The 12,632-nt window shown below is 36.5% G+C and overlaps 3 protein-coding genes across 7 annotated transcripts; 2 read left to right on the top strand and 1 right to left on the bottom strand.

The window, feature by feature from the left end:
• Positions 1–156: 156 nt before the first annotated feature.
• Positions 157–2,356, top strand: LOC124431156 (eukaryotic initiation factor 4A-III). The gene is made up of 5 exons (XM_046978699.1): positions 157–417; positions 939–1,274; positions 1,453–1,675; positions 1,752–2,006; positions 2,083–2,356. The coding sequence occupies exons 1-5, from the start codon at positions 228–230 to the stop codon at positions 2,333–2,335; spliced, it is 1,257 nt and encodes a 418-aa protein (XP_046834655.1). The 5' UTR covers positions 157–227; the 3' UTR covers positions 2,336–2,356.
• Positions 2,357–2,462: 106 nt separating this feature from the next.
• LOC124431154 (FERM domain-containing protein 8) lies at positions 2,463–8,479 on the top strand. Of its 5 annotated transcripts, none has more exons than XM_046978695.1 (10): positions 2,463–2,732; positions 3,075–3,271; positions 3,509–3,667; positions 3,759–4,199; positions 4,354–4,808; positions 4,879–5,037; positions 5,166–5,343; positions 5,440–5,581; positions 7,805–7,928; positions 8,228–8,479. In XM_046978695.1, the coding sequence occupies exons 3-8, from the start codon at positions 3,577–3,579 to the stop codon at positions 5,478–5,480; spliced, it is 1,365 nt and encodes a 454-aa protein (XP_046834651.1). In that variant the 5' UTR covers positions 2,463–2,732; positions 3,075–3,271; positions 3,509–3,576; the 3' UTR covers positions 5,481–5,581; positions 7,805–7,928; positions 8,228–8,479. The 5 variants fall into 5 exon arrangements, with proteins under 5 accessions (XP_046834651.1, XP_046834652.1, XP_046834648.1 ...); XM_046978696.1 differs by having other exon boundaries at positions 3,339–3,667; XM_046978692.1 differs by having other exon boundaries at positions 3,075–3,667.
• On the bottom strand, positions 5,482–10,189 carry LOC124431030 (dynein regulatory complex subunit 7). The gene is made up of 13 exons (XM_046978390.1): positions 10,143–10,189; positions 10,035–10,057; positions 9,948–9,974; positions 9,465–9,826; positions 8,075–8,431; positions 7,566–7,995; positions 7,169–7,426; positions 6,943–7,102; positions 6,799–6,865; positions 6,518–6,721; positions 6,202–6,414; positions 5,902–6,135; positions 5,482–5,820 (listed from the first exon to the last, which is right to left on the bottom strand). The coding sequence occupies exons 1-13, from the start codon at positions 10,187–10,189 to the stop codon at positions 5,641–5,643; spliced, it is 2,562 nt and encodes an 853-aa protein (XP_046834346.1). The 3' UTR covers positions 5,482–5,640.
• Positions 10,190–12,632: the final 2,443 nt, after the last annotated feature.

Genomic DNA, 12,632 nt, shown 5'->3' with positions numbered 1-12,632 from the left:
CTGAACGATCGCAGCGCTACTCTCGTAAACTGTACTCACTCCTAATTGGTCTTTCTACGTTCGATATGTTCGATAGCGATCGCTCATTGGCTGGCCCATTATCTCTCAAAAGTACTGACTTCACTCATATTGATAATAACTAGATTGTGGAATCGTCACAGTTCTTTAGAACTAAAATACCGGCTATAGAAATATAAATTTTAAGACGCGTCGTAGTAGATAGACACATGGTAAAAGAAAAAGAAGTTGCTTGTATTCGTATCGCTAGCAAAATGGCTGAGGTAAAGTCACGTAGGGTTGCTCAAGCAGAAGATTTATCAAATGTGGAGTTTGAAACAAGTGAAGATGTTGAAGTTATTCCTACGTTTGATAATATGAATCTACGGGAGGAATTACTAAGAGGGATTTATGCATATGGTAAAGTATTCATTTATTTTTTGAAGTTTTGTGCAAGTTAACCTTTTCGCTGCACATATCATCACCTGCTTTCAATTCTGGATGATAATCTTTCATGTCTCTGGATTTTATTAGAAGTAGATACATGTATTTGTAGAAGAGACATACGTGAAAAGTATTTTTATGTACATATATGCGTGTGTATATATATATATATATATAGTTATCATTATTATTACGTATGGCGTTAAGAACTCGAATTGCCGCAAATACCAAATCTCGCCGATGTTCTCGTCCCTGGGCAAGATCCCTGTATTCACGATTTTTTAGGTTAAGATTCGATTATGACGTTAATAATATTGTAACAATTGATGTAATTCTACGTTGTATAATTTTCTTCGTTCTATAAGTAGTAAATTTTAAGCGCCTAGACAATACACCCACGAATAAAAGTTAATTAACCGAACGAAAGTATGCATTTTCCTGATATGTATATGTATGTGTAGGTATTGCATAAGTTAATTGATGTTTATCAATCGCAGGTTTTGAAAAGCCATCGGCCATACAACAAAGATCTATAAGACCTATAATGCAAGGCAGAGATGTGATAGCACAGGCACAATCTGGTACTGGAAAAACTGCAACTTTTTCAATCGCTATATTACAATCTTTGGATACGGAAGTACGAGAAACACAAGTACTTGTCCTTTCACCAACTCGAGAACTTGCTACTCAGATACAAAAGGTTATTCTTGCATTAGGTGACTTTATGAATGTGCAATGTCACGCATGCATAGGAGGTACAAATCTTGGAGAAGATATAAGAAAGCTCGATTATGGGCAACACGTAGTATCAGGCACACCCGGCAGAGTATTCGGTAATATAGACGTATTGACAATAATCGTTTAACGCATTGTCACTTATCTCAGTGGTGCTTAGCTTGGCAGTCAACGTATTAAAATTTCTACATTTTTATATTGTATATTTAAAAATTCAAAGGACGCATATCATATTTATGTATCATTCAAAATAATAACAATAATATATATTTTCAGATATGATAAAAAGAAGAGTACTTCGTACTAGGGCTATTAAAATGCTAGTACTTGATGAATCCGACGAAATGCTTAATAAAGGTTTCAAAGAACAAATTTACGATGTATATCGTTATTTACCACCAGCAACGCAAGTTGTCCTAGTGTCAGCTACGTTGCCGCATGAAATTCTTGAGATGACAAGTAAATTTATGACAGATCCTATTCGTATTCTTGTAAAGCGGTAAGTATTTCCGTCGATATTCAATATATCGTATTGTATGTATATACTTAAAATCGGCCATATTTATTTGCAACAGTGATGAATTGACTTTAGAAGGAATAAAACAGTTCTTTGTCGCCGTTGAACGCGAAGAGTGGAAATTTGATACACTCTGCGATTTATACGATACTTTAACTATTACTCAAGCAGTAATATTTTGTAATACAAAGCGTAAAGTTGATTGGCTAACGGAAAAAATGAGAGAAGCCAATTTTACAGTATGTTCTATGCACGGAGATATGCCACAAAAAGAGAGAGATAATATTATGAAAGAATTTCGTTCTGGACAAAGGTAACTGTTATCAAAATTGTTCTACATTTGATTACACTTGACACGATATTATAATTCCTTTTTAATTATCTTATAGTCGTGTCCTAATCACAACTGACGTTTGGGCAAGAGGAATAGACGTCCAGCAAGTGTCGCTTGTCATTAATTACGATTTACCTAACAATCGTGAATTATATATCCATAGAATAGGTCGATCAGGTCGTTTTGGCCGAAAAGGTGTTTCCATTAATTTTGTCAAAACTGATGATATCAGAATCTTGAGAGATATCGAACAGTATTATTCGACACAAATTGATGAAATGCCTATGAATGTAGCTGATTTAATATAAGAGACATATGCACATATTAAATATTTCCTTCATTCAATATCTTCATCCAGTTCCATTACTTCTTTTGACATAACTGATTTAATATGAAGATTTGTTTTATTTACATTTATGATAGCGTTAAGTAGTACCTTACGTACTAATATCTAAGTTATTTATAACTCAATCCTATTTCTCGCCAAATTCCGTGTGATATATTTCCAGAAAAGCAAAAAGTAATTTTACTATTTTTACATTTCTATAGGATTTCTCTTGAATCTATCTAGTTTGTCTTTGATCTTCAGGGTTAGCCTTTACAAATAATTAATTATTTATTGAGCGCAAATCTACGTTGTGTAATATTGCAAATATTACTTAAGGCGAACCCGAACGAGCGAATGAAACAATGAAAAATTAAGCGGTAAATATAAATAACTAACTAACATGTGTACATGTACAGTATTTGTATATACGATTATGTAATACGACTATTATCGATGTATATCCATTTTTATTTTGATAAAAAAAAGTTACAAATATGTTAATAAAAGTATAGTAGTATAATGATATAAATTTTCTTTTTCTAAATATATACTTTTATATTTGATAAATGGTAGTAATAAAAATCGATGGTACATAATCGTAAGATAAAAAAGAGAGAAGAAAAGAAAAGAAAAGAAAATAAAAGAAAAAATATATGAATAAATTATACGTATAATTGATATGTATCTTGAAATGTAACTGTACGTAATATGTTTTGTAGGAAAAAATGATTGTTTAAAACATTATGTCTTCTCGAACCAGAATAATCAATAATCGGACCTATGGTTTAGATGGCAGTGCATTCTTGTTTTGAGACACTCTTTTAGTGTCTTACAAATATCAGCAAAAATTTGTGCATTCGATCTAATATATCGTACAACTCAATTAATTTCTTCACTATGAGAATTATTCTCTAAGGTATAAACTATAAATTTAACATTTTACCATTATTATAATTTTATGGATATTATAATAATTGAAAAAGGAGACAGTAAGGAAATCTAATCGTCTAGAAAAAGTCACATAAACGTCACAAATATTCGGTCAATTTGAATAAGCGTAAAAATATAAAGATAATGTTGCAAACAAAGGAAAATATGCACTACTTGTTCGAACACATGATGACTAATTGTAAACTCTATTTGCGCACGTAAGGATTTCAAACGAACGTTTAAAAGAAGATTGTTTCTGGTGAGAAGATAAAAGAGCTTCCTTAAAAAAATATGGAAACGCAGGAGGATTGCTCGGTTCGAAGGGGCCAACTGGTGCAACGATATCCAAATGATTATAAAAACGACGGACATGCTCCACTTTGTGAGTATCTGTTATAGCAACTTTTTCGACAAGCTATTTTTACTAAATTTCTCTTCTGTTGTTGTTGTTATTATTATCATCATTAACAAAGCAATGATGATGAGCCAAGCACAGTATATGAATACTGGAAGAGCTACTGTGCGCATAGCAGTATACCTAATGACAGGAGTATTTGTAACAATGGAAGTTGAGCAAAGCTCGACCGCACAACAAATTTTAACTATAGTACAAACGGAAGGAGAATTAGGATTGGCAAGAGCTCCGCCTTTAATCGGACAGCCAGTATTTGCTTTATGGCTATGCTCATCCCAATTGGAGATTCAATTAAGACCGAATCACAAGCCAATAGAATTAGCCGCCAAATGGAACCGTTTAGTTAAAAAATATGGTTCGCAAAGAGATGGAACCGACGAGGAACCTTTATTATACTTTCGTAGGAATGTGTTTCTTTCTAGATACGACGAAGAGCAAATAAAGGAGGCTAAAGTACTTGAACTGTTGTATGCAGAAGCAAGGCACAATGTTTTACAAGGTAATAAGCTTTGATAACAAGGTATAAGGTATACGTTAATAATCCTAAGAGAGATACTATATACATATATATACATATATATACATATATATATATATATATATATACATATATAATTCTTCCTTAGTTCAAAAATGTATGTCGTTTCTCATAGGTAGATATCCATGCGAAGGGCAAGCACGATATGCAAGCTTAGGAGCATTACAAGCACGTATTGAAATAGGCCCGTATAACTCACAAACACACACATTGGCATTTTTTAGAAGGCACCGAGGAAAATTTTTACCACATCATTACACATCACCGAGTCTTTTATTAGGATTAGGACTTGGATTAGGTTTGGTGGGAGGTAAAGGAGCCCCAGAAGCACGCCTTTTGGAACAATATAAACGAATACCTAATCATACTGGGGCGAATACAAATCCAAGAAAACTTATTAGAAAGTATCTTGAATTTTGTTGGGGCCTACCTTGTTATGGTGCTGCCTTCTTTCAAGGACAAATTGAACGTCCTGTGAGAGGACTAGCATCATGGATTACGAATCGTGACTTACAAGTCCTGATTGCTATTAACACCTCGGGAGTATACATTGTCGATGATATGCAATGTGTAAGTCGACAAATTTACATCTTTCATTCGTTTCTCGTTATATCCATAACGATTTAGTTTTCTTTAACAGAGTCTTCTATTAGGATTGAAGTACTCGGAATTAAGTTGGGAAATGGCAAAACCTTCCGACGAAAGAAACCCCGATTGTCTGCCCTGTTTGTTTCTACAATTTCCTGTTAGAGAAAATGGTGCACGCGTTTATAAAATTCTACAAGTATTCTCGAGACAAGTGTGTTTTATAAAATAACAACACTAATAATAATAATAATAATAATAATAATAATGATGATAATAATAATAATAATAATAATAATAATAAGGAAATAATAAATATTAAAGATAATACATATGTATCAGGCAATAATGATGGACACTTTAATTTCTGGTTTTGCCGAGGAAAATCGCAATCACAGTTCTCACAATGATGGTACAAATAGCGAACGTCAATTGGATCATTCTGCAACTACTAGCTACAGTACTGGTAGTTTCACGAATAAACTTAGCAAATTTACTTTGGCAACGTTTGATGATGAAGGTGATACAAGACTATAGGAATATTTTTTCTTTACTTATGCAAATAATCGTTTTCTATTAATTATTAATCTTATTGAAATGGATCTAATTGTTTTAGGTCGATGCATCGGGCAAATGGGTTCTTGGTCTTTCCAATAGTCTTCACTTTGAAATAATGCGCCAAGTGACACATAGGCACGCATGTGCGGCAGCCGCGCACGCGCGCACGCACGCACGCACGCACGCACACGAAAAGCAAAGTAACATTTATCTATATAAATATAAAAGTTCCTTATTGTTTTTAACTTACTGTATGTTGTTACTTGTAGAGACTGGAAAGGCGTTCGTCTTCCTGTAAAAGCTCTACTAGCATTTTATATCGTATAGGAACTAAATTCTTATGACGTTCTAACTTTATATCCAACAACTGCAGATTAAAGGTTATTTCATTGCATTTTGCTATAAACTCTTCTTCTTCCTCCCGTGTTAAATCTTCATTCTAAATACGAAATGTTACAATTGTATTACATATAAACGTATTTACGGATTAACATAACCTTTGATCATGCGATGTTAATACCTGTGTTAGTAACATTTGCAATTCATTCAGTTTCTGTGTAAGCTTTTCAGATTCACGTAAAATAAGATTCCCTTTATCCACCTCTGATTGCTTAAAATCATTTAGACAATCTTCTCGTAATAGATATGCTTGAGCTTTACTTATCTGCTTTGGATTTCCTATTCGTGCCAAGTATGGAGCCAAGTGATCAGGAGGTTTTGCAATGTCTTGCGAAGAAGATACCGTTGTTGTAGCCTGCATAAAATTTAGATGAGTATTTTTTATATACCAATAATATATGAGACATATTCATGGTAATACCTTTATGGATTTTCTCGTATCAATTCTATTTCTGTCGAACGAAGAAATCATTAAATTTGGAGTTAAATATTCGCTCGTTCGTCTTTTTATAAATAAAGAAATTTCAGTTTCGGCATCTCTGATATTAGATACACATTGGTCTTCCTCCTTTAATAATTTTTCTATTTCATAAAGTAGATATAAGCTTTTTTCAGGCGGTGACATAATATCCGACTGCACAACAATAAATGAAAAGTACCAATTTTATTAGGGATTATTGAAAAGAATATGATTTACGGGGAGCGATCGTTAACGTTAACGTTAAAGAAATAATTACGTTGTATTCTTGAATGATAGCGGTATGAATATTAAGATGTTCCCCTGTCTCTGGCTTCTTATATACCCGTATAGCTCTTGTGATTCTTTCATCTTCATAATGAAATTTCAGATGTATCTCTTTTTCCGTTAAAACAAATTCACGTACAGCAATATCTTTAGATGCCGGTAATACTTCATTTCTATGATATTTTTCAGTTATCGTCTAAATAAATAAATGTTTAAGTAGATCATTTTTCAAGAACATATTATCATCCACTATCAGGCATAAAAAAAACCTACTTGAATATAACGATAATGTATTCCTTCTATTGTAGATTCATCTTTATACGGCGAGAACTCGGCGTTCCTGAGTACCACAAAATATTGATTATTATATTTCCAAATGTTAGAATCATTGCTTACCAAGATAGAATGTGGCCTTACCTGTAGTACAGGAGATCTTCACGATTAACATAATATTGTGTTAAACGGAAAGGATACATATGGATTTCAGATAATCCATCAAGACGAACCATGTCATAGAAACATAATACTCTTTCGCTAAATACGAATGAACTATTGTCGTGATTATAATAGCGATGTTCTAAAAATTCTCTATTATTAGAAAATATTATGGAGTTGAAAGAAAATCTATTTAGGTATCAATTACCTTTACATGCATCAGAGCGACCCCTTTCATAGTAATCGATAATATAATTGGTATTCAAGTTTCTTCGTGATTTTACTAGATTATCGCTCCTATTAGCATATTTTTCATAAATTTCAATCGGAGTTGTATACTCATAATCATCATATATTGTTAATTTTTCTATTATTCCATCTGATTGCGTATAAGGAGCATACAAATCTACTTTAACTTTCTTGTAAAATATTGTCTTATGACCTCGAGGATATCGCCTCTCAAAATCTATAAACGGAGCAACTTTTTGTTATATTCTGTTGTTGGGGAGAAAAAAAGAAGGATACAAATCTGCGTAAGAAAGTAATGAAAGAAATCCCATATAAAATCATACAAATATTATTATAGGGTCGATCGATATAATCACCTAAACTATTTATGTATATTTCATTTACATAAGAGGAGGGCATATCTAAGTGTTTCTCCCGCTCTATCTCAATATTTAATTCTTCGTTTAGATCATCCTCAACGTCACGCATAATCCATGATTCGCCAGGAAGTAGATGCTCCCATAGCTCCGTTAGAGTTAAATTCCAATTTATTTTGTCACAACCGATCGTCGAATCCTGCTGCTGCATATTTATCCAATAATTTTCATCATTCCAGATACTTTCTACACCTAGGTATAAAAGATTAGTTCGAGGATCGAGCAGATCGTACATTTCTCCGGACGAGGGCTCGATAAAGAATGGATTTTTAACTTGTCTTTCTTTCATATTATTAAGAGCAGGTAAGACGACGACCCATGCATGAACTCTATATCCATAATATTTATCTGGTGGTGGTTTTTCCAATTCCTAAACATCATGATAAATATAGAACTGTTATTACGTATTATTTCTATTAAAAAAAGAAACAAAAAAAAAAAATACATACAATTATAATTGTAGCTTGCTTTTCTTCTTCCTCTTTAACTTCAGTTTCCAGTTTAAGCTTTTCTCTGGCATCCAGTTTCAATAAAAATTTGCTTCTAAAATCCGCAGGAGGTTTCAATTTATATATTAAATTAACATCTTCTTCTTTCGACAGTTTTAATTCTTTCAAATCTTCCGGTAAATACGGGCAGGAGATTTTGGTCCTATTGTATTGAACTTGTTCGCGGGATGCATATCCAAAAACTACAAATGCATTATATCCTTGTCCTAATAGAAGACTCGTCAAGAACGTTGCACACTCGAAACTGTTACCGCTGCGAAAATTGATTAACCACGATGGGGAGCGTAGGATTGCTGGCTGAGAAATAATAAATTAATGGAGAATATATTATTATTATTATTATTATTATTATTATTATTATTATTATGCGATTCTATGACGTGTGTCTCTTCAAGATCTTTCGATTACTACCATTCAAGATTTGGATATACAGAGGATTCGTATAAATCAAAAAGGCGCGCGATAAGAGATGATCATTAAGTGACGCCATCTAGAATAATCATTATTGCATAATGGAGGTCATATGACCTCGTATTAACGAGCCCATATTATCAGTGGATAAGGTAGATTACGATAGGTAACGGATATTTTATATGGTAGAATTAATCGGTGATCGGTAACGTAGAAGGGACGATATTGCCGACGTAAAAGCAATGGAGAAAGAAACGATGCTGCATCGTCGGTAAGTAGGGGATAGTTTAGTGAAAACGACAGAAGTAATAATAACAATACCAAAGAGTAAATATGGGGCACACAGAGTGAGCGAGGGCGATCATCGAAGGCGGGAGGGGTGAGTAACTCGAAGCGAAATGCGTCGTCGAGCACATGGCAAGCGGCCTGCGTATCTTCCCTGTTTCCTGACCTACGCTATTGTATTATGATCTATGCGCTTGGAATATATAGCGCCGCTTGCGCGCTGAAAGAATGTTTAGACCAGACGGAGAAAAAAGTTGGATAGTAATATAAACTTGTTGTGTGCATCGTAAACTCACGAAATCGATTCAAAATCTTTGTTCGTTCGTTCTTACAGATGACAACCTACGTGATAAAAGAATAATATCAAGCTTACCAAACGGTAATTTCTGCATGTTCAACGATTAAAAAATTAAAAAGAATTTTTAACGTCGCGTCACGACGCGATAGAGAAAAGTTAAACGTGACAAAACGTCACGGAGAGGGAAATTTTTTCCAAGAAGGAGATTTTTCATTTTTCGACGTAAGCCCGAGAGTAAAAAGAGAGAGACTAGAAAGGGGATGTTCGTTTAGGTTGGAAAGCATTGGTCAGTGGGTGGCAATGGCAAAGCTTTTCCAAGCCCTTTCGAGTCCTTACGGAGCCCTTCGGAGTCCTTCGCGTTCGCGATCGGTCGGCCGCCTCCGCCACCGTCGTTGCCTCTTCCTCGAACCTCCGCTCCCACCTCCGCCTTCGCCTCCAACTCCTCCTTGCGTCACCCTCATTCCACGCGCGCGACCCCTTCGACCAGCACCCACGTGCTGCCGCTGCCGCTGCTGCTGCTGCTGCTGCTGCTGCTGCTGCTGTTGCTGCTGCCGCTGCTGCTGCTGCTGCTGCTGCTGCTGCTGCTGCTGCTGCTGCTGCTGCTGCTGCTGCTGCTGGGTCGCGCAAGACGAGGGTGTGAGGTAGCAGACTACGCGGAGAGATACCGCCGCGTCGCGCGGCAGCTGCGCTCAGTGTCTCTCATTCATCGACTCTTCGTTCTTTCCTCTATTTTAATCATACAAATGTTTCCCAAAACGTTCCTTATTTTATTCTTTCAAGTTCAAACCTTATGATCTTCGAAACTATTTTACGACTCACCAATCAATCCAACATTTATATATTTTTCTAATATAGCGAATAACTTTTACACATTTCCTTATATTGTGTTTCCTCATGGAAACAAACTTTTCGCCACATCATTTCTATTCCTATAACATGTCGTGTAAAAAACATAAACTCGCAACTTTCTTCTTTTTGTTTTTGTTGGTCTTTGCTAATAATCTAATTAAATACGTTGTATCTTCGATCCACTTTATCTTATCTTCCTTTTCGGTTTTCATTTCCAAGCAATGCGTCGTTCGTAATTCGTAGTTTGTCACGGAGAGTCTCCTTGACCTTTCGCGACTTCGTGTAGATGTTTTAACTGAATCATCCAAAGAAGGGATCGCCGAGGTGGTAAGATTTAGTTTCCTCGAGAATCGCCATCTATTTCTCGTTACTGTCCATTTGCCGTTCTTTTATCTTTTTTTTTTTTCTTTTTTTTTCTTTACTCTCGCTTCGTCTCGTATGTTTTAGATGCGATAAGGAAGGAAATAAAAGCGCGTACGTGGAGCCGATCATGGGTGCAAGAGCATGTCCGGATCGTTCGTTGGAACAATTTAAGAAGCGATCCGGATTGGCTGGCTGTGCTTCGGAGTACAGTACCGAGTGAGACAGCGATTTTTGGAAAGTTTCGATGTCGTCGTCGTTGTCGTCTTTACTCGCCCGTATTGAAGACGTTATCCGTAGGCGACGACGACGACGACGACGACGACGACGACGACGAAGATGCGACCATCGAAGCAGGCAAAGCGTGTTAGTCTCGTCTAAGTGTACGTCATTTCCCACGTATACGTGTGTACACGTATACATAAAAGGAGTATGGGCGCGCGCGCGCGCGCGTCCGTGCTTCAGAGGATAGAAGGGTGGAGAAGCGGGAAGATGGAGCAGCAACGAGCGATGGAACGAGGGGTGGTATAGGTAGAGTGGATAGGACGAGGTAGAGATAGAGGTAGAGGTAGAGGTAGAGATAGAGATAGAGGTAGAAGCAAAGGCAGAGGTAGAGAGAGAGAGAGAGAGAGAGAGAGAGAGAGAGAGAGAGAGAAACCTAAATCAGGGGCGATCGCGCGCCGAGCGAGCGACGTCGCTATCTCTGAATATGCGAACCGCTATTTGGCGTCCGCGGCGCGTACGTACCTAGTACCCGGTATTACTAGATACTAGATAGTACCTAGTCCCTCCTACCTATGTACTTCGCCTAGATGTTAGCCCCTCGTATTCGTGAGTTAGGCGAACGGGCAACACCACCATTCACTACCACCACCATCAACGCCCGTTTTACCTATCTACCTACCTACGTATGTATACATACATACTTACATATGTATATGTCTACATACAAGTATATGCAGTCGCGCTTTGCCGGAGGTGGAGATCGCCCTACGGTCTCGCACACCTACCACTACCGGGGTTTACACCTACGCGACTTACATACCGTACACGCTCTGATACACCGATGAAACCCACGCGTGCGCGCGCGCGCGCACGCCCTTAGATCTACGCGGTGTTTAGAAAACTACGGAGAATCGAACGATACCGTTCTTCCCTGTTCTCTCCTCCGTAGACAATGTCCAAGGGACTAACTCGAAAAGAGTTATCACGATTATCATTTACAACGTTGTGTCGTTGATTACAAATGAATCGACTTTGCGTTTTCGTTCACCTTTTCTTTTCTTAGTAAACGTATATATACGCTTCGTATTAATTCAGTAATATAAACTCAAAGGTCAAAAACATTTCAGTTTATCCGCTTTAATTTTGTTATTGTTTCGTGCTGATCGTTGCTCTATGCGTCATAATCGCTTGCGTGTACTTTTCAGTCGTAACGAGCGAAAGAGCGAGTTTGAAACTTTGCCGGCAATTGTGCGGATTATACCTTTGATTGCGCAGAACGAGATGAGAGAGAGAGAGAGAGAGAGAGAGAGGGAGGGAGGGAGAGGAAGAGAGAAAAGGAGGACGGAACAAAAGGGGAGAAAGCGAATCCAGCACGAGTCTAGTTTTAAACTTTATAAGAATGGAGTACGCTCACTTTCGTCGCGAAACTCCGAACGAACGAGAAGAAAGATTTCGACCCGTACGTTAACCGATTTCTTTTTTTTTTCTCTCTTTTTTCTTTAAAACACACAAATGCAATATTTTTAGTGACGTATCGATAACAAGGAGCTCTTTTCTTTACCGTACAGAAATACGTTCACGTAAAATTTAACGATATATCGAACGATAAAAACTACGTATCGACATAATAATTTTAAACTGTATTATATAGCATATAATGAAATAAAATTGGTGAAAAAAGAAGATGAGATAAAAGATGGTTGACGAAATGTATTTTTCTATTGGTCGATGACAATTCTTAAAAACAAGAAAAACAAAGATAAAAAGTATGCCATCTTTTTTCTTCTTTTTCTTTTTTCTTTTCGAAAATAGCAAAGGTTCTCTATCGTTGAAAATACCGGTGACGTATATGTACGCGGAGTGGAGCTTGGTGTGTTTTAACGAGCGGTACACGTGTTTTCGACGTAGATGCTATAAAGTAAGTACGCTCACGCTCGCATTCGCGCTCATGTACATACGTAGTAGTACGAGCATACGTAGATACGTAATACTTAGCGAGTGCGCGTCATTATTCAAGCTCGTACGTAAGTACGTAAGTACGCGTACATGCATACTTAGCGTGTAGCCGAG

Source organism: Vespa crabro, chromosome 20, assembly GCF_910589235.1.
Source record: "Vespa crabro chromosome 20, iyVesCrab1.2, whole genome shotgun sequence".
Classification (NCBI taxonomy): domain Eukaryota; kingdom Metazoa; phylum Arthropoda; class Insecta; order Hymenoptera; family Vespidae; genus Vespa; species Vespa crabro.
This window is presented reverse-complemented; position numbering and strand designations above follow the sequence as displayed.